The sequence below is a fragment of the Saccostrea cucullata genome, unplaced genomic scaffold, assembly GCF_032062105.1.
Source record: "Saccostrea cucullata isolate Sc308-1 unplaced genomic scaffold, CSIRO_AGI_Scuc_v1 ctg156, whole genome shotgun sequence".
NCBI classification, from domain to species: Eukaryota; Metazoa; Mollusca; class Bivalvia; order Ostreida; family Ostreidae; genus Saccostrea; species Saccostrea cuccullata.
The window spans coordinates 39,916-64,904 of NW_026930700.1; the positions used below are offsets into that span (position 1 = coordinate 39,916).

Here is a 24,989-nt window from a genome sequence, read left to right on the forward strand (position 1 = left end):
GTTTTGCTGGTGAGGAGAGTTTGTACACAGGTATCTGTCCTGGACTGAATGTCTCACGGGGACTTCCAGAGAACAAACTGTGTGACTGTTCTGGTTCTGATGTGTTCAGCTGTGATGTATGGAATCTCAACCGAGACTGCCAGGCTTATAGAAAATACAAAACAGGTACCTAAAGGGGGTAAAAACCAACAGAGGAGTACCCAAAACAAAAATTAAAAATAGGAAAGGAGACAAAATTATATTGTCCCGAAAAGGAAACTATTCTATGAAATGATTTAGAGGATCATATTTGTATCTGAAATAACAAAACATGCTCACTGTTGAAGGTACATGTATTTGTAAAAGACTTTATTTTTCAATCGCAAAATGTTATTTTGGTGTTAATTTTGTTTATAAAGGAATGGACTACACAGATCAAATGTTTAGAAGTGGTATTTATGCTAAGAACTGTCGTCCCAATGTCACCATACCAAGATTCATGCAGATTGACTATGCTTCAAAACAGAACTACCAGGTTTGTAAAAAAAGTTTTCAAACTATATATATAATTAGTAGCTTAAGAAAGTTACATAACTTTACTAATTAAACATTTACATGTATTTCAGATTTGTTCAGATAATATGAATTCCTTTAGTTAACATGCCACTGTGTACATATAATGTTATTCATATTGCAGTTTTAACATACATGTAATTACCTGTACTTCATTTTACAGTTTGTACAAGATGAGGCATCTTTTTCTACAGGATGGACTTTTCAGACAGCCAATGAAAGTTGTGTTCAGCACATACAGAAATCTGCTGTCTACAGAGAATGTCAGAATGTGATCAATGTTGACAGTCAGTACTATGTGGATATCTGTGTGGAGAATATCAGGGTATGTTCAAAGTGAAATAAAAGTTTTCAATATAAGTTGCATATAATTACCATTTTCCAAGTATAAGACTTTCTCAGAATTCCAAATATTCTCATCCATCCTAAATTTGAGTTGTTTCAAAGAGTGTAGTCATGTTAATATTTACCAATACATAAAGTTACAGTTCGAACTCTTGTAAGATAAGTTTACTTATTATTTAATCATTGTATTTTTGGCTTTATTTTGATAGATTTCCAATGACTCGTCCTGGATTAGCTCTATAGATTCTGTGATGGAGGAGGACTGTCTTTATCAGTTAGACAGAAACTACAGTGTGGGGGTGGTGGTGTCTGACGTGAAGGCAGGCCTCTGTCCAGATAACTGTTATAACAATGGACAGTGTGTTGATGGTATTGATTCAATTCTATATTTATGAAATATGGGTACTCTAAGTCCTACAGTTTTTTTCCTATTTTATTTCGATGAATTTGTTCTATACCTCATATCATAAGCCTACACTTGCCTGAAGGGTGTAAATAGTTGTGTAAATTTGATAACACAAAAGCTCATGAAGCAGATATAAAGGGGAACTTATTATATGAAAGAAATTGATTGAGTTGATTAAGAGAAAAGTTTATGAAAAAATAATTTAAGACTGTTTGTTAATTTATTTCAGATGAACTTGTGCTAAAATTTGAATTCTTTTCACTTTTCAGGAAAATGTCAGTGTAATGAGGATTTCATTGGCTATAACTGTAAGGTCAACAAGACAGCCCCTCCCACTCTGACCTCACTCCCCAATGAGGGGATGTGTAACACCCTAATATCTGGTTGTAGACAGATGTTTGTGTATGGGGACACATTTGTTAACAGTCCACAACTTACCTGCTATGCTGAACCAGTCACAGTAAGTAAATGTTTTATTCATTGTTTTTTTTTTTTTACACCAGTAACAGTTTTTTACTGCTTTTGATTGAGTCAATGAATTAAAGTGAAATGTGAATACAAGTAAAATTATCAGAAATTAAAAAAATTGTAATATTTGCCCATCTTTCAGTTATTTTCCTCACCTAACCAAGGAGGTTACAACAGAACTGGTGCTTTGGTAGAAGTCCCTATTACTTCCAGATTTACTGGTGCCACCCAGTTGGCCTGTTTTCTGCCGTCTTCAGAACCTCACCTTTTATATGTCAGCAATGTCAACACCTCCACCATTAAATCCAACCCTTTGTTGTGGGTGCCTTACAACCCAGCCTGCTACAACTGTACTGCCAAATCTGAATATTGCTTTATGAAGGTTAGGGACTTTTCCTAAATATTTTTTTTTATCTATATGCATGAGATAAACTTCAAGGAGTAATAAGTGTGGAGTTTTAATACTGGAATATCTTTTTTTTTAACTTTGAAAACACACAATACATGTAATTGGAGTTTTTGATAATTAGAGACTTTGATAATGAATTAATCAATGAAGATTAGTATGTGTTGAGAACTGTATTGACATTTTTTTACTGATGAGAAATTCATGAATTTCCCTTGTAGGATGATGTGTGTGTGATTGATGGAATGTGCTACCTGAACATGTCAGAAAATGCTATGGACCCATCCCAAGTGTGTGACCCTCAAAAAAGTCAAACAGAGTGGTCCAACAGGACAAGTAAGGCCATTCAGCTTATTCATTTTGTTGTTTTGATTTCAAAATTTAGAATATTAATTTTACAGATCTAGATGTTTTACTTTAGTTCAGAGCATGCTTTTTTGATCCTAAATATTTCAGAACTTGTTCTTTTTAATGTTTTGAATACTGTTGTGACCTTTATGGTTTATTCCATTTTATTTGCAGGCCTTTGTCCCTTCTCTATGATGCAGTGGACAGAGATGAATTCAACAACTCTGGTTTTTCACAATGATAAAACCCTCTCAAACATTGCTAGTCTAGAGGACTGTCGCAGTGAGTGTGTGGCTGAGAAGGAGTTCAGATGTCAGTCTGTGGAGTATAATGCTGACACAAAAGAGTGCCAGTTGTCTCGTATTCAGGTCCGCGAAGCTCAGAGCTATTTACTGCAGGGGGATTTCAGCGAGGGATGGACTTATAGTCACTGGTATTGTACAAAAGGTAGGAAGGACAGAAAAATCAAAATTTTTATAAGATTGCATCAAATAAAAGTTAATATTGCATTGAATTTCATACTTAATGAAAATTTGTGCCAAACTGGAATAGCAATATTTTGCAATGTTTTCAGATCCATGCCCATCCAAGAAGATTGAATGGAAACTTGAGTCTAAATATGAAGGTTATTTCACTGCTGATAAGGATCTTGATATTCTGTATGATGTATGGAGGTTCGAGGACTGCCGTGGACTATGTGAACGTGAACCAATGTGTAGAGCCATTAAATTCTCCATGGAGAGGGGGATATGTATTCTCTCTGATGGAGCACAAAGAACAGATAAAACTACAGGAACTTATCAGAGCTACCCTGGATGGCAGTATCACTCATTTACATGTGAAGAAGGTAAGAGGTCATAAAATACTGAGTTTGTTGAAAGCAAATTGCTCAAATTTTTTTTTTAGAGGTTAATTCATATTTCTCACAGGAAAGATATTTTGATTTGATTATAAACAAAAGAATTGTACAAAATTATCACAAATTTAATGCTGTTTATTAAACATTATCCTTATCTTAATTTTATATTTCAGAAAAAGAAACGGGTCCAACTGTCATGGATGCTGAAGTAAAACCCATATTCTCAGGCCCAGGTCAAGATGAGGTCATGTGTGATTTTGATAAACTAAACGATACCAGAGAAGTTAATTATTATGTCCTTTGGAGGGTGGATGGGAAATACTTGTATGAAGATACTAATGTCACTAACCAAAAGCTTCCCTCACAGCTGGCAAACAGCATTAAAGATGGGACAAAGGTGAGTCAAATTTAGTGTCTTAAAGATATTGTGCAGTTTACATTCATTCATATGTAAATATAAGCTAGTTATTTTTGACAATTATTTTACTCTAAATCCATTTTTTAGTTATGAGAACTTTTCTTGATGTATTATTTCTCAAGATTATGCAGATATGTGATAAAGTATTCATGAAATGTTTTGAAAGTGGTCATCTTTATTTATCATGTGAAGGAAAATGAGAAAAATATATTTTTTGAATGGTGATTGTCTTGGAAAAGTAAAGACATGCAAAATCTAGAGAAATTGGATATGTTTGTACACAAGGAATTACATTAAAGCTTTTCTTTGTATGCTCGTCAGATCTTGTGCTCAGTGAGTGCTTGTTACAATGGTTCATGTGACTCCAGAGGCAAACTTTTCACCTCCAAAGAATATGTGGCTACACTACAAGTAAGTTTTTTTGTGATTTAAAGCACATTAAAATATTATATAGAGAATAATACATACCCTTTTCCATATCACATGTTATTACTGATTATTGTTCCCAATATCAGCCAGAAGAGAAGGCCCGAATTCTGATTTTGTCGATCTACAGATGTGATGTGGAAAAGGGTATGTTTTATTATATTTATTACATACTTAGTAATAAAATACAGAACACATTAAGTTGAGAAGAAAATAAATAAATAATCATGATGCATGGACTTCTTACATACATGTACATGGTCTAATGTCTCATACGATTTGGGTTTGTTTCTACTTCTATTTCAATACACTTGATCCGTAATTTGAAAATAATTTATTTCATGTATTTGTAAATTAAGATTAACCTTATTTTAAAAAGGTAAAATTAAGAGAATATGAACCCACCAAAAATCGTGTATGATCACAAGTACTGTTTTTGTGGTTTAATTTACTAAGGGTGTGATACTGACGTCACAATATTTTATTAGCCCTGCAGGTCTTATTGATTGCAGGACTGATATAGGTTATCAAAAAAAAAATCCATATCAGCCCTGCAGGGCATGTATAGAGAGGTTTTGACGTCAGCCATATCGCATATGCAAAAAACCTGTATTTATTACTAAGTGTGTAATAAAAAACTGTAAAGGTTCTGAGCTGCTATTACTGAATTTTGTTCCCCTCTCAATAAAAAGAGAAGATATTAATTCCTGTCTTTTTTCCCTATCTACTTCTCTCTATCAGATATTTCTTTTTAAAAATGCCTTTGAAATCTGCATATATTTATGTCAAATTAAAATACTTTGTAAAATTTGTCTGTTGTTTTTTTTTTTGTTTTTTATGCTTATTGCATGTTACTAAACCTTGTGGAAGTTTAAAGAATGATTAAATTCTCCTTCACATCAGTTTGAATACATTTGAGTTTTATTTTATGGTAGATTGAAGGCAGAGACAACATTGACCTGCCCGAGGGAGCTGACCCTGAAATGTATGAGATCACCCCCACAGCTCCCCCGTATGTCCTGTGTAGAAACCAATCCCTGAGTGCCCCTGACAACTGTAGTATAAAACTGAGCACCAAGACTCCACTTGATAACAATGAACTGAAGTGTCCAGGAGGAAAAACAATCAAACAGATGGCTGTCAGCATGTATCTAAAGGTAGAGTAGGAAAAATAGTCACCTTACTTAGGGTTTTCTAGATTAGCATTGGACTCTTTTATTAAACTAGAACATTACTATTAAGCCAACTGTGGAGAATATCAAACACGATGAAAAGTTTGAAAAACTTTAAGCTTTTAGTAGTATTATGCAGACATGCTCCAAATGTGACGAAAATTTATAGCTTTTGATAGGAAGACTTCTTGTTATGGTAACTCTATTTGTAACTCGGTCTTATATATTTACAAGTATACTGCATGCTAAGCCTTATCATATTTGTATTCTTCAGTCTGTGGAGCAGAGGACTCCAGTTTGTTCCATGGAGATTACCAATGACAACTGGAGGCAGGCCCGTTATAGTGTACAACTAAAGGCGACAACAGATAACAAGTATGATGGAGATCATGTCAGGCAGATGACACTGATGGCTGATTATCTGGTCAACGATGTAACAGAGAAGGAAAACGTCACTAAAAAGGATGTCAGGGTTTGTTGATAGCTTACATATGTATAAATACATTGATGCTTAGGGTAGGACAAAAATATTAACAAATGATTTGAGAGAAAAAAATTTGAAGGGATAATTATGTTAATAGATTTGTGTCCATTTTCTATTTGTTTTCTTGTAAAATTGTCTTATGATTGTAGGTCAATGTAGTGGATAGAGACAGGAGGGCCCTGTGTATATCTGTAAATGATCCTCACATCACCACTTTTGATATAAGGTATTGTGTTTTTTATAAAAAAGAATAGACTTCAATTCATAAATTAAAGTTCGAAGCTTGTATTGTATTGTAGTCTTACAAAAAGAGCAGTGGTACATAAAATATGTAAAACATGATAGAGCAAATAGAAAGGAAATCTTTTTAGATGAATATTTTGCCTACACATGTTCATTTAGACTCAACAATATAATGTAATAAAGCATTTAGTTTCCAGGATATAATCTGCATCATTCCACTAATTTCAGATATGTCAACAACTTCTTTGAGGGAGAATTTGTCTTGTATCGACACAAGACTCTTCCATATTCCGTCCACACATTCTATAGGAGTTGTAATGGCCGCGCTTCCTGTAACTGTGCTGTGGCAGTGAAGGCAGATGATGACGTCTTGTTGGTCGATAAATGTGGCCCAACAGAGTCTAGTACTGGAGGATTTTATCCAATCACAATCAAGCTTTTCAGAAATGGGATACTAACACCTGGTTTCAAGATCTACAGTTATAATGAAGGACGTAAAATAAAGGTATATCAGAGTTTGCCATTTGACAGCAAAAATAAATTACAAAAAAACATCTTTTATGAAAGTTAATGCAGTATTGAAGATGGGGATATTATGCACAATATTGGTGTGAAAATTGAGTTCTTGAGTTTAGGTCTTTTGCAGTCTTGGACTTCATGAAGAGAACTATCGAATCTATTAATACAAAGACTAACAATACTTACATTATTATAGGCAATCCTGCCCACTGGCACTACAGTGAACATCAAACGCAGTGTGATCAGGGGACAGAACTTCCTCAATGTGTGGCTCAAAGCTTCTGCTGCTGATTACAACAAAACAGAGGGTAGGGACTGTCCTATCATATTTCTAATTTACTCTTCTCAAGCTCTGAAAAAAAAGTCATTTTATTTGAAAGATCTAGAAAATCTTGATATTGTGGATTTAAAATGCCATTTTTCATGGCTGAATGCTTATTATCTTGTTTGACTAGAATGCATTTTTTTTGCTGATTAAAAACTTTTCTGATTTTAGGACTTTGTGGCACATTTAATGACAACAAAGATGATGATTTAACCATGCCAAATGGAACAATTTCCATGGAAACTTCTAAACAAGCACATGGATTTGCTTTAAGTTGGAGGTAAAAAGAAAATCTAATATTCTTGCAAAAAACGTCTGTCTTTTTCTTTCTAACCAGGGTTTTTGATACTTGCAAGTTGTTGCTAGAAAGGCTAATGGTTATGATTTCTGTGTGTCTTTGTTCCATTTAAACTCATGTTAATGGCAATTGTAGGGTGGATCCTAAGAAAACTATTTATACGGGAGTATGTCCCACAGTGAGAACTGCTAGTCAGGAGGTGCAAACCACCCAGGAATCTTACTGTTTCTGTGACCAGTCCAATAACTGTGCTCCAGGAAATGATGTCACTTCCTGTCCATTTGAATTTGAAGGTTTGTGCTTTTTCCAAACATTAGATGTTAATATATGATAAAATGAGGTTTGTATCTTTTAATAACTAAGCTTAGAATAAGAATTCTACTGAAACATATTTACTCTGTTGGGCATTCATACATATATTCAACAACTTTTTTGCTTAAGAAATTGGCTAAAATGAGATTGGAGCATGGTATTCTGGGAAATGTTTGAAATGATAAACTCTCATTTTTTATAGATTCTGAAGATATCACTAGTTCTCTGATGTTACGGTCTCTGTTCCCTACCAAATGTAACAGAGAGATTGCCCAGTCAACTTATCAATACCCAGATTTCGAGTACACAGCCAATGATGTACCTTTGGTTAGTAATTCCATCTATTGATGCTTTGTTTTTAGTTTTTAGAGGGAGAAATAGAGAGTTTGAGAGATATATGTAAAATAAATTCAAACAGTATCAAACATAATTATATAGAATTTTATGGAAACTACCTGATTATGCTTGAAGGTGTTGACTTGGCCTACAAAGAGTGGACTTAAAGAGAGTCAAGCCCGAGGATTATGCGAGGTCATCTATATTCAAGATTCAGATGCAGCCTTGGCCTGTAAAGACATTCCAGGTGTGGATGATGAAGCAGCCACTGAAAACTGTGTGGAGGATATTCAGGTAATATGGCTTAAAAAAACCCACTGCAAGTATAATATTTACATTAATAAAATATAAATGATGTAGAATGTTTTCTTCTCACGTTTTGAATCTTTAAGCATTTTGAATTTTAAAGTAATGTCTCCAATATTTTTGTTTAAAACATCTGTGGTTGTGACTAGAATTAGTTAAAAAAATTTCTTAAGTTTATCAAAATATGTTTTTCTTTGTCATATCTATCAGTTGTGTGGTAACAAGGTTTCATTCATTGTTTGTGAAGAGCGTAATCTACTTTTTTTTCAGATTCCTGCTTTAATTGAGTGACATACATGTATAAACTATATAGAAGATATTTGTTTGATAAATTTTAAGTCAATTAAGTTACATGAAATAACTTTTAATCAATTGTTAATTGTAGATTACGGATGACAGTCGTTGGGGTTTTACAGCTATAGAGAACATAAAGGAGATGTGTGAGGTACACTTGACATACAATGTCAGTCTCTGGACCACTCCTGCAGGGGAGGTAAATCCTGCCCCACCTAACAATGTAATGTCACAGCTGTGTCTAGCAGAATGTGGAGGAGCAGGAACCTGTGAAAACAGTGAGTTATCTCCCTGAAATTTGGGTGCATGTAATTAGCATATGATACAAGTAGCAATTAGTTGATTTGTGGTGGCTTCTTTGTTATAAACAAAATTACAAATGCGAAATTAAAATTGTAAAGTAATTCACAGAAATTTATCAAGTATTTGAAGAAACAAATTGTCAAGCAGTAATAAAGACAAATAATTCTCTGAAAAGTTTATGGATTTTCTCTCCTTGAAAACAACCAGAAAAATATTTTTTTGTCAAGTCATGGTATAACACAAGAGTATTTTAAAGAGACTTTAATAAAGACACATTTTTAATTTGCAGGAACCTGTAAATGTCAGGCTGACAGAGCTGGCTTGGACTGCTTTGTGGAGAGATTTACAGCTCCTAACTTGTTTTATCTTGGTGACAATGGCCTGTGTGACCTGAGGACAAGTCCCTGTGATCTTATTACCATCTACAATAACAACACTGAAAACAGCCCAATGCTGAACTGTCAGTTCACAAAACTAGAGGTATTCTTCATGCCAGTCTTAAGTCAGAATATTTCTTAATATTACAGGAATAATATAGGAATATTTATTTTGTAGCTTTTATGAATACATGTACTTCCATGTACATGTATTTTGACCGCTTTTTCTTGTGGTATCAATTAGCAAGAATGTGAATAGCTACTGTGCAGATTAAATCCAGTTGTTAAATAATCTTCCGAATTTGTTGTACATTGACACTTTTGCAATGAAATAAATCAGATCTTAAAATCTGTTGATGTAGGTTGCAGACAGCATATTTAGCCCCAAAAACATGTCATTTGAAGGTTCATAATCCTCATATATGTATAAACTTAGGAATTGGACAATAAACACTGTATCAGTAATTGCTAAAAAAAAAAAATTTTGAATTTTTTAATTTATATATAATCATAAGCATCAATGAAATAAAAAGATACTGATATGTATTATACTTGTAATTGCATTACTGTATATGCCAATTATCTATACATTGTTTTCAGCAAAATGAGACTGGCTTCGTCTTAGATCCTACAAACGTGAAATCAGTGAGTGCAAACTATGTGACATTTAATGAACTGACCTGTAAACCACCCACTGTTGGAAGTTATGAAGTCAAAATAGGTAACAACGGAGCTAATGAATCCAGTGGCAGCAGTGGCCCTGCCTACTTTTTGGTCTACGACTCACTGTGTTATGATTGCAACATAAACACCCTCACATGTGAACAAAAGGTAAGCTTTTTCTGGGTAATTGCAAAGGAAGAGAATTTAATTTAGTCACTAAATGACATTAGATGTTTCTATTTATTAAATACCGTATGCACTTGCCAGTAAGTCGGATTTTTGGGAGTTAAACTTTGGTCCAAAACTCTATGTCCGACTTTTAGGTGAGTTATAAAAAGACTGGTATTTTAGAAAGTGAATCCCTCTGATATAAGCTTCAAAAATACAACTGACTTATAGGAGAGTATATACGGTAATAAAAAAATTTTAGAAGTAAAATTTCACAGTACCGTAATTTTTGGATTACAGGTCGATGGGGTATATAGGTCGAAAGGCTCATTTTCAGCCTTAATTTTTTAAAAATCCTAAGATAGGGCGAACTTACTATATAGGACGAGGCTTTCTTTCCCGTTTTCTAAAGATTCTTACGCGGATACAACGTATCAGAACAGGTAAACCCCTAAAATTACCGGGGTTATTCCGTGACATGAACGTATCAAGAAAATAAACAGGTATCTTTATGAGTACAGCATTTAAATAAAGTTTTTTAATAAATGTAGTTAAAACTTCTTTGAATTGTGTTCCTACTTATTTTTCTCCAACTTGCGTGTTCAATCAATCAATGCCTCCGTAGTTTACACTGTTGTTATATCAAAGGCATAAATAACAAGTAAATACGTTATTTTTTTACAGCTATAATTCGGGAAATACCCGAGACCAAAGAATAGCAATTCCGATTTCAGAATAACTTGGACACATTCCTAATAAATTTTATTCAGACAGTATTTACCGGTGGACGACAATTACTTCGATGTCCGCCATTGTTATTTTTCTACTCCAGGGATTGGCTAAATGACGCAAATGACCATTGAAAGTATATATCAACCAACAGTAAAGAATTGAAATCATATCAACACTCTATTAGTTTATTTAATTTATAAGTTTAATTGAGAGTACATTCACAATTTGACTGTCAACATGAATTTCACGGCTTTGTTTGTTCAATGAAGTGTAACACTAATACCCTATAATGGCACGTGGGTTTCTTAATCATGCCCCGCAGGCAATTAATTAAATTACACAGGTGTTGTTTAACACCTTTGCGTACACAGTGTAAATCCCTTTATCTGTCAGACAATTAAAATTCTGTTAGAAGCCAATCTTTGTATACCGGTAGTTCAATGTATTTCTTGTGTACAAAGCTTTTAATAATGGCAACAAATTATTTCACTCATTTTACATTTAAATAAACATAAGACAATAAAAAATATTTAATATACTATTTCAATTTATCGCTACTAATAAATGGTAGAAACACTATAGTTGTGATCGTGAAAATTTTCCGTATTTTAAATTTTGATATGGTTGCGGTTTTACTTTTAGTACACGATCGCGACTTCCTAGCTTCACAAGATGGATACCGCATGATGTTTATGCATAATACGTTGAGGAATTATTTAATAGGTGAAGCAATGTTGTTTTCCTTTCTCATCAATGGATAATTAATGGAATTTATTTTGTAAGAAAGTTTTAGAATAAATATGTTATTGTTTACCGGGGCATTAATTTTTTTTGCGAAAAATAATAAAAAAAGTTACGAAAGGGGCACAGATTTGCTTTGAAATTGACGTAAATTTTACTGATTTGGGGGCATTTTTCGTAAACTTGAGCCTTAAATAGGTCGAATTCTGAATATTGGTCGACCCCAACGGTTCTGAGAAAAAAAGTATCGACCTATATTCCGAAAATTACGGTATATCAGTTTATTTTGTACAAGTGTGCATTTTTTTGTAACCTAACTATTGTAAGAATGCAACAAGGAAAAGAAAAAAAAATATTTATTTGTGTAAAATTGTTGGGAAATTCTAAAAAAAAAAAAAAAAAAAAAAAACTTGTTTAATGCTGTTTTGAACAGACCACTGCTTGCCTGATTGACGGAAACTGCTATGAACCAGGGGAGTACAACCCACAAAATCATAGGCAGTTCTGTGATCCCAAAGTCAACCACACAGAATGGCAGGAAGCCAAGGGTAATATATCATTATATATCGCAGAATCCAAAATGAAGATGTGAAATAGCACTCATTTAAAGCTTTTAACCAGGGACCAAATTTTGATGGCCTTATTGAAGAGTAAAAATTATATTTGGTTTCAGATTCTTGTGAACTCCTTGACCTGGAATGGATAGTATACAATATGAAGAAGCTGGGTGCAGGCTCTGAGATAGAGAGTGTGGATTTGGGTGGAAACCTGAGCCGTTGTGACCGAGCTTGTCTGGATTACTACACCAATCCTGTCTGTCACAGCTATGATTTAGACAGCTCCACTAACAACTGTACACTAAGGACTGCTGATTATATCTCTAAAGCTTCACCACTAGAAGAGTCAGCTGATAACCTGCACAGAGAATGGCAATGTCATAATGGTAGAGAATACTTGATATTTATAATTGTTAAATTAGTGTGCAAGAGAAATTATTTAATTTTATTTGTAGCTTTTTTCCTGGAATCAATACTTTGGGGTAGGGGATGGTCTTCTTCTCGTTTTAATTTACTTATTAGAATTTGCAAATGTTTTGTTCTTAAGAAAAATTTCAGGAATGTACAGTAGGTCAAAAAGTTTTTTTTTTAATATAATGTTTCCATTTTTATTTCAGATCCATGTGGAAAAAGAGGCATTGCCTGGAGCAAAGAACCTGGCTATGCTATTGACAAGTATGATGATAAAACAATTAACAATGTCCTGACAGCCACAGGATGTAAACAGCTCTGCTTGATGGAGAAGTCTTTCTTGTGTAAATCTGTGGAGTATTTGGCAGGGATGGGAAAATGTGTTTTGTCCAGGTCACAACGTCAAGATGTGGCTCCGTCTAATTTCGTCAGGTGGCCCGGTTATGTGTATCATGAGTGGTCATGTAAATCAGGTGAGATAAGTTGGTGCTACAATAAGAAATAAACTGAATGTCAAAACTTAAATTGAGTTTAAACAGCTAGAAATTTTTTCCTTATTACCGATCCTTTAATATTAGAAAGATAACAATAAATTGATATTGAATATAACACATAGAAAATTAAAGACCTTAGGAAAATCTAATGAGTTTTTCTGAATTTTATTTTAATACTGTAGATCACTAAATTTTCGCGACACCTTATTTTCGCGAGATAGTCATTGACACTTTGTAAACGAGACATAATTTTCAGGAATAGTTGTTATTCCTCTATATAATCGTAAGGAATACTTTTATATGCGAGAATTAAATTTTCGCGAACCCATTATCTCGCGTATTTACGCTAAAATAAAGTTCTCGCGAATAAAAAGTGATTTACAGTATTTATACGTGATAATATTCAAATATCATGGTCAAAGTCTAAAAGTTTGATGTTTAATAGGCTATACTGATTACTATCACTTCAGAGGGTGTCTTTATAAAAAATGTCATAATATATTACAGGAAATGATTATCCAATTCTGCCTGCAAATCCTGAAGTAACATTGGCTCGTCATGGAGAGAACACAACTCTTGTCTGCAAGTTTCCTACTGTAAATAAAACAGAGGATTTCACCTACTCTGTTCGTTGGATCATTAATGGTCGCATAGTGGAAGAAACAATGCTGAACAACCAAACAGAAAATGTGGCACTCTACATGAACAAGACGTATCTACACAGTCATATGTTTGGCACAAAGGTATTGCTCACTAATTTAAAAACAGGATATTTTTAACATGTCAACTATGATTTTGCAGTTAAGTTAGCTGACTTCATAATTTTATTTTGAATAACAGATTTTGTTTTATTGCTTTTTTAATGTAGGAAAATGACAATCTGGTCTTTTGGATTTTAGAATTGAACTATTTCTTCTCCTTTTTTAAGTTTTCCTGTGGTGTTTCCACTTGTCTGACCAGTAACTGTAACACAACAACTGGGGCCTTTAGAGAAAGTGAACAACTCGAGATTAAACTGGAGGTACTAGTTTACACAATATAGATCTTGTTACAACAAAGTTTGTAAGATTGAAAATTGAAGAAAACATTTTGGTTTATGTAAAGAGGAAAGAGTACTTAGATTTTGAATAGAGTTTTAAAGATATATTTTGTAGCTTAATGAATAATGTTCTTTATAAGAAGTGATAGTGTATGCCTAAATGTATTCTTTATTGCTGTGAAGGTGACCCCAGACAAGTCCCTGACCCTGATTGAGGGTGAGGTTGGTAAGCCAGTGTCAGTCCAGATGACCGTTCCCCCCTCCTTCCTGTGTCCCCTTGACACCCCTCATGAGGAGTGTTCTGTCCTGGTGTCCAGTAGAGCTGTCAGGAACGAGAAGACACTGTCCTGCAGAGACAGATCTGACATGCAGCAGGTTGTCATCAAGTCTGTGGCAAGGTTAGTTAAAACACAATGGACGGGGAATGGTTATTTTATCAGTCACTATTGAACAAAACTTCAAATCTAGTATAATATTTCATACAACTTAATTGCCAGTATTCAAAATCATCAATTTACAATCAACATGAGATAAGCTTCAATATTTCTTGCAGATCTGTAAATGATTCCTGTGGATTTATGATAACTAATACAAACTGGAGGAACTCTTTTCAAATAATGCTGAAGGCTAAGATTGATGGGCTGTATGACGGGGATGTTATGCAGGACGTCAAATTACTGGGGAAGGTGGTCATCAGCGGAAACGCTTCCAGAAGTTCAGACCTTCATACCCTCAGTGTAAGCAAAAAAGGGGGTTCTAGATGTTTGCTCTGTCCATGATTTGCACAGCAGTTTTCTTTTCTATCAAACAACTTTAAAATCTGTCACAATGTGCAATATTTACCTCAATTAATTACAAATTAGTATGTGAATGCATGTTGCATATGTTATGTTCTTTTTTAGGCTACAGTTGAAGATATGGATCGGCCATCCATATGTAGATCTGTGAATGGACCACATGTCACCACTTTTGATGGAAGGTACGTAATGTAAAAGTTTGAGCATTCTTACGAGCAAATTGCATGTTTCTTGTATCCTTTTCTTATATTATATTTAACTTTCTGTAAAATCATAAAAAATATTTTCAGGTACTACAACAATTTCAATGAAGGAGAATTTGTCATGTACAGACACAATAATATGCTGTATGAGGTTGGTGGATTTTTTACATTTAATGCTCATAGGTGAAATTTTTAAACCTAGTTAACTATTTAAAACTTGCTGAAATAGATGGAAGAGGACAGTTTTTTTTTTGGCAATCAAAACAATGTGTAAATTTGTATAATGTGTTTCTACTTAAAGGTGCGTAATTTCAATCGTCGCTGTAATGACCGGGCTATTTGTACCTGTGCAGTGGGCATTAGATCAGGGGATGATGTGATTGTGATTGACAAGTGTGGCAAAGAAATGACTCGGCAAGGCAGACAACCGGTCAGAGTGTACCTCTATAAGAATGGGGAACTAAGTCCTGGTACTAAAGTCTACAGACACGCTGAAGGAAGAGCATTTAAGGTGTCTATAACATTTTATGGATTAAAATATCAAAAACTCTGAAACTCAATACAATACTCTAAATTCCAGATTAGACAAACTCAAGCAATTGAATTTAGCCAAAGGGACTAGAATTTGTCATAAAAGACAAGATTTTGGATTAGTAATACAAGCATTTGGATTACACAAATTTTACTGTATATGTAAAAAAGATCCTTAGAAAAATTGAGTTTTATACATTTAAAACAATTGAAAAAAATCGTACCTCATTTTGTTTTGTTAAGTTGTCATTGTGAACATGCATCAGATTGTGTTGTTGTCTGTCCACAGGTTATGCTTCCCAAAGGAACCTCAGTAACCATCAAAGTGTCCCCTACAGGTCTGGATGTCTGGCTACAGGGATCTAGTGTGGATTTCAACAGTACAATTGGTAGGTCAAAATATTTATCATTATCAGTTTCACTTTTTCTGATAACAATAGAAGTGATGTCTTTAGTGGACACTAATTACTTGTTCATGTTAATAAGTTTATAAGTAAAGGATAAATTGACGAGGCACATTAAGTTTTGCATATCAGATTACCTCTTTATAAAATATATTGGATACTTTGGATTGGTTTCTTTTTCTGTCTGTATTTTGATTTATTTGACTTTACACACGTCAGGTCTCTGTGGTAATTTTGATGGCAGAAAGCAGAATGATTGGACTCTCCCAGACGGCTCCATGTTTGATGTTCCAGGTCTCCGTCCTGACCCATTCTCTCTCTCCTGGAGGTGTGGAGGAATTTATCTAAGAATTCTGTTCATTTTATTCAAAATTTAAAGTTCAGGGAACTGTATATGTGTGGGGAAACCAATGTTTGCTATTAGAAAGTTTTACCAATTGTCAAGATTTTTTCTGAGATGATTTTTGGGATGTTTTAGGAAGAAAGAAATTTTATCTCAAACACATCAGAGTATATAATATACCGTCCTTTTTTAGAGTGATGAAAAATGAGAGTATGCTAACAGGATCATGTGACCAGATGACTGTTATTGACCCAGAGTTATGTGACTGTCCATTAGGAGATTCTTCTTCCTGTCACTCGGGTGCTTGCTACCAGTTATGTCCCCTGAACAGAAGACAACAGAGAGGTATTTGAAAATTACATGTACTCTAAAATGGGCCCATATATCATTTCAATGATTTTGGAATATTCTATTTGGCATATTTTCAAAGACTCAAATAGTTTGATATTATATGTATTTCAAAATCAAAGTAATTTGACTAAAAAATTTTTTCTTAATTAGATGACCTGACACAAATACTGGTAGGCAGATCTATTTGTATGGGATCTGTTGGCTGTAATGAAACAGTGTATGAATATGATGAAGAATACAAAGCAAAGGTATGTCCAGTGTTGTTGAGAATACAAACTGAATTACATTGTAAATTGTAAATTTATATGATTTTTCAAGAATTATATAGTTACTAATACTTTAAAAACACTCTTTGGATATCTGATCTTAAATATTGATGAGCTATGAAAAACAGGTAATGTAAATCACTATTTTTTCGCGAGAACTTTATTTTCGCGTAATTATGCAAGACAGTATGCTCGCGAAAATTTCATTCTTGCATTAAATAGTATTCCTTAAGAGTATATTGAGCAATGACCACAATTCTTGAAAATTTTGTCTCGCTAATAAAGATTCAATGACTATCTCGCGAAAATAAGGTGTTGCGAAAATTAAGTGATATGCAGTATTAAAAAAGCTCTCTTTGTGTAGGATTTTAACTGGCCCACCATGTCTAACATTACTTACGAGATGGCCAGGAATCACTGCCTGAGTCTTCTAGAGAACAGCTTGAGGGCCTCCCTCTGTTCCAGTGTCACAGACACCTCAGAAATCATGGACCTCTGTGTGGCAGAGATCAAGGTAAGATGCCTCAGAAGGCACATCCATAATATTTACAGTTTTTAACATTTTTTGCAGTCATTTTGCAGGTACAGTGACATATTTGTTTTTGTTCACATCTTTGTAGATAGAGGACTCGTTTAAATTGACCTGGACTGTACTAGAACATTTAATGGAGACCTGTAGGGTAGAGCTGACTCGTAATGTGAGTCTATGGACAAATGACAGTGGAATACTGGCTCCAGACAGCTCAGTTCTTGGGGAACTCTGTCTCAACAACTGTACTCAAAGAGGACAGTGTGTGAATGGTCAGTACAGAAACACAAAAGCAATGTCATTTAGTGTCTACTTGATTAACACCTGAAAGTACACTGACTGTAGATCTTAAGAAAAAATGTAATTCTGACTCATAGTTAGTACCCTTTACTCCTCTAAAGTAAAGCAAATCTACAATGATGGACTCTGTTTCAGTTTAATTATTAATATAGTATAAATGTACAATATGTAAGATAGTTTTTTGAATATGATTTTATATGTTCTTTATATAGGGACCTGTGAATGTGACCCAGATTTGGGTGGTGCTGACTGCTCTGTCAACATGACAGTGGTACCAGATTTGTGGTTCCTCAGAAATAATGGACTTTATGATCTCAGTGAGAGACAGTGCAGTGAAGTTGCAGTCTACGGAGCAACATTTATCATGTCAAACAAACTCATGTGTAGACTGGAACCAGTCAAGGTAACAGAGGATTTACTACAACATTTTTTTTGTTTTCCCACTTGAAAAAATAAATTTTATGATATTATTCTGGAACTAGAAAAAAATTGTCTGTGTTCAGCAAGATAGCTTATATAATTATCTGAACCCTAAACCTTTTTCAACTACATGTATTTAAAACTCACAAAATCCTAATAATGAGTGTAATTTGAACTGTTTAATTATTAAGAACTTTCTTTTTGTGTATAGCTGTTGGATGGAGGTTACAACAGAACACAAGAGGAGATATATATTCCTGCTATCCTGGTGACCTATAATGAAATCCTCTGTCCTCTGCCATCCAGGAGTAGTTACTTTATAGCAGTATCTAATGACAACAGTACCTGGAGCTCAGCCAGTCTTCTGACTGTGTTTGACAGCAGATGTCATGAGTGTACAAGATCTGGAATGTGCCGATTCAGGGTCAGTCGGAATTTTGCGTAGATATAGATATTTTTGACTTGCACTCATTTAAAGAATAAAATAAATTCAATTTATTAGATTATATTGTTAATATGAATGTTACATATGTGTTCATTTGGATTTCGTTTCATTCTTCTTTGGGTAGTTTAATGAGATATAATCCTCTAGATGATTTTTTATAGGAACAAAAATGCTTTATTGATAATGTATGCTACAACATTGGCGAGTCTAACCCCACCAACTCCTCTCTGATTTGTAATCCTTATGAAAACTATGACATTTGGAGTGTCAAAAGAGGTAAATATAAGACCGTGAAACAATAAAACAGTGCCTTCTAGAGTAGCTGAGGTGGATTGAAAATGCATTTCAAATTAGAATTTCAATCCAATGTTTTCTCGGCTGTCCGCATCGAATTGTACCCGCCCATTTCATTGTCTATCATAATTGTTTTGTCTGTAATAGATGGAAATGACGTAAGCTGCATATTCCCAATCTTGCCAGTTAATGTTCTGCGGTCTTAAGTTTGAAAACTTATATTTAAGTGTAATAAGTGGAAAAAATTTTTATTCAAAATGAAACATTTTGTGGATGTATTTTTTTCATTATGTGGATTTGCCCATACAGTTCACTGTCAGCTGTATTTAGACGTTAAACATGCTCAAGTTCTGTTTTCTTGGATATAAATGTATCAATCTAAGATGATTTACTAGAAAATACAATCTACTCTATATATCGGTTTAAAATAAAGTTGGGCTGAAATATCTACATGAAAATCTTTGAATACTTTATGTGCAGATTATCCTCTTGTCCGAGACCAACCTGAGCTGTCCACCTCTTACAATGAGACCAGTGGTCAGTTCTTGTTTGAATGTGAGGGAATGGTCAGTATGGAGAATGCTACCCGGTCCTTTGTTGTCTGGAGTGTGGATGGAAAGGAGATGATGATGACAGAGGTCAACAGGTCAAATGACAGGAAGTTTAAATCAGAAATGTCTTACCAAGACTTGGCTAATTTCACTTACGGTTCCAAGGTAGGCTCTCAGTTTTGAAAATGCTGTGATTTTATTCTGTTGTTTTACAGAAAGATAATGCAATTCTGATAACACTATGTTCATTTTCATTCATATTTAAAATGTATAATGTGAAAAAATCAAATTGCCATTTATATGATAGTAAGAAAATATTTTATACAATTTTTAATAGTAGCATTAAAACTTACTAATTTTAGTATGGATTTGTAGGTGGAGTGTGGAGTAAAGGCCTGTTTTATTGATGACTGTAAGAACACAACCAGTCCTATCCTGAACAGCAAACCTATAACATTGGCTGTCAAAGTAAGGAGAGAGATCGAACAATGATTAACAAACATATATAGGGACTTCTCTGGTGTATTGTATATATAAAGTTACAATAAACTTAAATGAGTATAGATTTAGGGGGAAGAAAAGTTATTATTTGTTTCAAAGCTATTTTATGTGTACTGTAACCTGAATCTGTCTGAGAAACTTCGTGTTTACAAATAAGTTAAGACTGAAAATTTTATCAAATACGATCAGTGGTTTTGTTACAGTATGACTGTATTTTTAAAACAACAGTTAAAAAATTAATTGTTTGATGTTTCAAGGTTGTTGACAGAGATCTTGAAGTCATTGAGGGAGGTGAATCTTCTAACATCGAGATTGAGATGGAGTTTCCTCCCTTTATCTTTTGTTCCTCCGATGACTGTGAGATCGTGGTGAGACCAGAAATCAGAGAAGACAAGGAGCTGAAATGTGAGGAGAAAGCTGTGACCCAGGTCTTAATCGTGAGGGACTCCGACAAGGAGGGACTGAGGATAACCAGGGGTAACTGGAGGAGCAGGCTAGTGATCCCCGTACTGGCTAACATGGACATGCTGAAGGACGGGGACCAGGAAAGGGAGATCACTGTGGTCTCCTTTGTCAGGGACGGCAATATGACAAGTAGAAACAATATGACCAGAAACAAGAAGGTAATGGTTACTGGATCTTAGAGAAAAAAAATCCCAAAAAAATCCACATGACTTATGCAATTTGGTTGCATAAAACATTTATTAGATTAAAGATATTCAGATTAATAAAATGAAATTGTAATTTAAGAGTTGAATTTAAGAGAGATCAAGGTTTGAAGACAATAATATATTGCTAAAATATGCCTTTCTTTGAGATATTTAGAACTTGAGTCTCTTTATTTGAATTTCTTGTGCCAGCTGCTTCCAGTGTAGAGACATTAAAGATTACTGTAACAAATGTGATTCTCATTTAGGTAAAAGTTATGGACAGACATGAATCACACCTGTGCAGTTCTATCAATGATCCACACATGAGAACTCTAGATGGAAGGTATATTCTTTCACGAAGTTTCTTTCACCGTCTGTCATTTGAAGTGAAAAATGAAATCTGATGTCCTTTTAGCAAACAGAAAAACTTGTACAAGTGTAACAAGATGAAGTAATTTTATTTTACAGAAAATATAACAACTTTTATGAAGGTGAATTTGTGCTGTACAGACACACTACAAGTCCATATGAGGTAATTTAAGCAAACACATCTCAGGAAGTTAACTTTGAAACATAGTAAACAAATGATGTTTGAAATCCTCTTTCATGCATCAATGCTTCTGTTCTTGTTTTTATAGGTCCGAACTTTCTACAAAAATTGTAATGGCAAGGCGTCCTGCAACTGTGCTGTTGCTGTCAAGGTGGATGATGACGTCATTGTGATTGACAGGTGTAGCCAGGTCAAAAGTAAAAAGGTCACTGCCAAACCTATTCAAATCAGGACTTATGTTAATGGGGAGCTAACTCCAGGATTCCGAGTTTACCAGACAGGACAGGAATACAGGGTGAGAAACTGAGATTGTGTTCATATCATAGGGAACCAATTATTATAAAGTTCTGCATTATTTAAAGTAATCTCATATCATCAAAAAAATGTGTGTTCTATGCCCAAAAGGTGAAATGCTAGATCTGATTTACTCCTGACTTGACTTTTTATATGTGTGAATTTGGCAATAATCCTGTTGTTTTGTTTGCATTTAGATTTATATGCCCTCTGGAACCTATGTAGTTGTTAAAAATGGCAAGAGAAGAACAAGTCAGTTTCTGAATGTTTGGCTCCACGCCTCTCCGATGGACTTCAACCACACAGAAGGTGTGACTGATGATAGAATTACATCTAATAGATCTAAAATAAAAAAAAATCTTGTTTTGAATATGCAAAACAATAGGCAATAAAACTGGTAATATAAAAATCTCATTAATTTTGTATCTCTAGATTTTGATGTTAAATGCTTGTCATTTGTTCGTATACGTCAGTTATGTGTATTCCTTTTGATTTGATATTTAGGACTGTGTGGAACCTTGGACAATAGGCAGGACAATGACCTAATGAAACCTGATGGTACTGTGGTAAACACCAACCAGAAACGTCCCAATGCCTTTTCTAAAAGCTGGCGAGTCGAGTAAGAACAGTTCATCAATCATTTCATGTTATTTTCACACAATAACCCCATTAAATTTACAAATTTCTGGTGCCCATTTTAACAAAGAATATAATTTTGTATTATACTGGATATTCTATGGTCATGAATTAGTGAAAATAGTATTATGAACTACAGAGATTTGTATTACTATTTTTAGACCTGAAGACACCCTGTTTAATGGGTTCTGTCCTGATGTGGCCTCTGACATTAGAAAACCTGAAAAGTTTTATTGTGACCCTGTCAATAACTTCATCTGTTCTAAATTGTCTACAGACTTCAGCTGTCAACAGACAAAACTCAGAGGTAAGGAGTCATAGAAAAATAAGGTTAAATTTGTGTGTGTCGAAAAACCAAGCTCATGTGCAGGACTTAATCGTATGAAGAATTAAAATCTGAAAAAGATTTGCTTGGTGACAATTTTTCTGTATCACAAATTTGTATTTGTGATTTCCTAATTATTTTTAAAGGCAAGGACATCACAGATGAAGTCTTGAAATTTGCTGTGGCTCCTGCAAAGTGCATCACCCTGCAGCCTCAGATTGTGTTTGAATATGATGTTAACTACACTACACCAGTAAGAAATTACAGATCAATTTCAACATTAGCACTGTTGCTGCAAAATTGTTCTCTGTAAAGGAAGCTTGAATTCGTTTCAGACTTTTATATTTTTGTTGTTGTTGTAATGTTAAACCAAAAATTAAAACAAATTATTTTAGGAAATTTCGTGGCCCAGCAGTGGTATGAATGCATCCATGGCTTACCAGCACTGTTTAAATTTTGTTTTGAGCTCCAAGATTGGATTTTCCTGTAACAATAAGACAGGCCTATCTGCAGCTATAGGCCTGGACCTTTCTATAGAATCCTGCATGGAGGATATAGGGGTGAGTTTTTCCTTAGTAATTCTTAATTCAAACTTTCAGCAAATCAGACGATTTAAAATACTGGACTAGTGTAATATATTTTTTCTTTGGAAGCAAGGTGTAAAACCTGAGTGATAGCACTTATTAATACCTACATTATCTCCATTCATTGCACTACTATGAAATCACTTTGAAGGCATGCAGAGATCCATGAATTCATGCTTAACCACAAAATGCAAAATCATCATACATATATGCACTTTGAACACATGAATTGATTTTCTGTAACAGCTTACTGGAGATACGTCTTGGGAATTTGAAGCATTGGAGAGCATCAAAATAAAGTGTATCACTGAGATAGTGACCAATGTAAACCTGTGGGTGGTGGTCGGTGGACAGCCTGCCCCCGAGGAGGCTATAGTGGATAATTACTGTATAAATGAGTGCAGTGGCCAAGGAACTTGTGTTAAAGGTACATGACTGTAAACACATTAAAGTATGATTATTGTCATATCCTTGTTCATCTCTAGTAGAATCTGATTCCTACTAGAAATTATAGTTAGAAAAGATTATCTCAACTGATATAAATGTACTTTTACTGGGTGTATAAATTAAAATACAAATATGTTTACTGTAAATATACTTATTTTATTAGAGCCCCTTATTCTGCTTCTTATCAGCTTATTTACGTACCGGTACATGCTAATATCCGATGAAAGCATGTACTCTTTGTTAAAAATTTGGTATGGCGATTCATGATAGTGCTAACCAGGAAAATAAGATGATAGCTCTTTTTTGTGTGTTTAAATTTGTATACATTTTCAGTTTATTCTTCTAAATAGTATATATTAATTGTTCATATTTGATAAGAGAATTTCATTAAATGTCTGATATTGTCTGTAGGTCAGTGTCAGTGTGACCCTGGCTTTGGTGATATTGACTGCTCTGTGGACATCACCATACCACCCAATGTAACGGACATTCTGAATGGTCAGTTGTGTGACATCAGGGAGAGCCAGGACGGAGACAGGTGTAAGAGGATCTTCCTGATTGGAGAAAATTTCCAGAATAATGACTCTCTTGTCTGCCACTATTTTGACGGGGTAAGCTGTGCATTGTTTTATTATGTTTTTTTAAGACTGTTGTTTTTACAACTTTATTGAAATGTGTAGTTTATGCTGCTACACGTTAGAATGACTTAGAGAAAAAATCCATGCATATCAATTTCATGGATTCAAAACTACTGTTAGATTTTTTTTTTTTACCTCTTGTTCTGACTGTGCCAATGATTTGGAGGAAAAAGAATCCAATGTGTAGGTGTATTTACTTTATATTATCTTTTTCAAAATTGCTTAGACTGGGAGACCAGCTACATACCTGAGCTCGGAGTCAGTTGTTTGTGAGATGTTGACCCCCAGGACGGCTAACATCACAGTGAGCTATGGTGGAGAGAGACAGAGTAAACCCATCAGATACATTGTGTATGACTCCTTCTGTACACAGTGTGATGAGGACACCCTGGTCTGTGTTGAGAGGGTAAGAGTTAGCTATAAGCACGCAAGTTTTAAGTCAAAGCCACATTTCAAAAGTTATCTCCCCTTTTCAATGTGCAACATTCCATTTATACATTGTCAGAGAGTTCTGGTCAGTAGTCATATTGTATTTGTCTATTGTAGAATAATAATCTAACTTTGTATAATATAAAATGATACTTAAAAAATTCCATTTTGTGAAATACTTGTATATTTATTTGAAGAAGATGCTTATTATCTGTAAAGAATGTGTTTTTTTTTTTGGGAACGGTACCTCTAAGATTTTCTAATTAGAATTTTACCACAGTGACTGCTGTAAGATATTTGAAGAATGAAACCTGCAAAATTTTTCTATTGTAGAATGACACCTGTAATATTGGTGGCCAGTGTTACTCTGCAGGGACAGTGTTTGATCAAGACAATAGATATTCCTGTATGCCAGACGTAAACAGAACCACGTGGACAAGGATAGAAAGTAAGCTACCTTATAGTTTTTCTCATATTGGATTTGAGAATGTCTTACTAT

General features: G+C 34.3%; 1 protein-coding gene across 1 annotated transcript in view; it reads left to right on the top strand.

The window, feature by feature from the left end:
* The window catches only part of LOC134229666 (uncharacterized), a 91,116-nt gene that overhangs the window by 19,645 nt on the left and 46,482 nt on the right, over positions 1-24,989 (top strand). The window contains exons 13-69 of the mRNA XM_062711432.1: positions 2-165; positions 399-514; positions 716-877; positions 1,107-1,266; positions 1,573-1,763; positions 1,914-2,153; positions 2,399-2,513; positions 2,700-2,972; positions 3,100-3,372; positions 3,558-3,781; positions 4,124-4,213; positions 5,164-5,385; positions 5,675-5,872; positions 6,034-6,110; positions 6,356-6,632; positions 6,843-6,954; positions 7,143-7,251; positions 7,405-7,562; positions 7,784-7,908; positions 8,053-8,211; positions 8,609-8,795; positions 9,110-9,300; positions 9,798-10,028; positions 11,935-12,049; positions 12,175-12,444; positions 12,676-12,942; positions 13,471-13,706; positions 13,892-13,984; positions 14,186-14,400; positions 14,556-14,739; positions 14,905-14,981; positions 15,090-15,153; positions 15,304-15,513; positions 15,823-15,922; positions 16,157-16,265; positions 16,474-16,625; positions 16,782-16,879; positions 17,262-17,411; positions 17,518-17,698; positions 17,939-18,129; positions 18,358-18,570; positions 18,753-18,867; positions 19,366-19,601; positions 19,812-19,904; positions 20,195-20,560; positions 20,854-20,930; positions 21,056-21,119; positions 21,226-21,432; positions 21,629-21,740; positions 21,936-22,050; positions 22,229-22,374; positions 22,539-22,645; positions 22,788-22,952; positions 23,223-23,403; positions 23,835-24,034; positions 24,288-24,467; positions 24,824-24,938. Of these exons, the coding sequence (XP_062567416.1) occupies positions 2-165; positions 399-514; positions 716-877; positions 1,107-1,266; positions 1,573-1,763; positions 1,914-2,153; positions 2,399-2,513; positions 2,700-2,972; positions 3,100-3,372; positions 3,558-3,781; positions 4,124-4,213; positions 5,164-5,385; positions 5,675-5,872; positions 6,034-6,110; positions 6,356-6,632; positions 6,843-6,954; positions 7,143-7,251; positions 7,405-7,562; positions 7,784-7,908; positions 8,053-8,211; positions 8,609-8,795; positions 9,110-9,300; positions 9,798-10,028; positions 11,935-12,049; positions 12,175-12,444; positions 12,676-12,942; positions 13,471-13,706; positions 13,892-13,984; positions 14,186-14,400; positions 14,556-14,739; positions 14,905-14,981; positions 15,090-15,153; positions 15,304-15,513; positions 15,823-15,922; positions 16,157-16,265; positions 16,474-16,625; positions 16,782-16,879; positions 17,262-17,411; positions 17,518-17,698; positions 17,939-18,129; positions 18,358-18,570; positions 18,753-18,867; positions 19,366-19,601; positions 19,812-19,904; positions 20,195-20,560; positions 20,854-20,930; positions 21,056-21,119; positions 21,226-21,432; positions 21,629-21,740; positions 21,936-22,050; positions 22,229-22,374; positions 22,539-22,645; positions 22,788-22,952; positions 23,223-23,403; positions 23,835-24,034; positions 24,288-24,467; positions 24,824-24,938 (9,458 nt within the window). The remainder of the gene's footprint in view (position 1; positions 166-398; positions 515-715; positions 878-1,106; positions 1,267-1,572; positions 1,764-1,913; positions 2,154-2,398; positions 2,514-2,699; positions 2,973-3,099; positions 3,373-3,557; positions 3,782-4,123; positions 4,214-5,163; positions 5,386-5,674; positions 5,873-6,033; positions 6,111-6,355; positions 6,633-6,842; positions 6,955-7,142; positions 7,252-7,404; positions 7,563-7,783; positions 7,909-8,052; positions 8,212-8,608; positions 8,796-9,109; positions 9,301-9,797; positions 10,029-11,934; positions 12,050-12,174; positions 12,445-12,675; positions 12,943-13,470; positions 13,707-13,891; positions 13,985-14,185; positions 14,401-14,555; positions 14,740-14,904; positions 14,982-15,089; positions 15,154-15,303; positions 15,514-15,822; positions 15,923-16,156; positions 16,266-16,473; positions 16,626-16,781; positions 16,880-17,261; positions 17,412-17,517; positions 17,699-17,938; positions 18,130-18,357; positions 18,571-18,752; positions 18,868-19,365; positions 19,602-19,811; positions 19,905-20,194; positions 20,561-20,853; positions 20,931-21,055; positions 21,120-21,225; positions 21,433-21,628; positions 21,741-21,935; positions 22,051-22,228; positions 22,375-22,538; positions 22,646-22,787; positions 22,953-23,222; positions 23,404-23,834; positions 24,035-24,287; positions 24,468-24,823; positions 24,939-24,989) is intronic.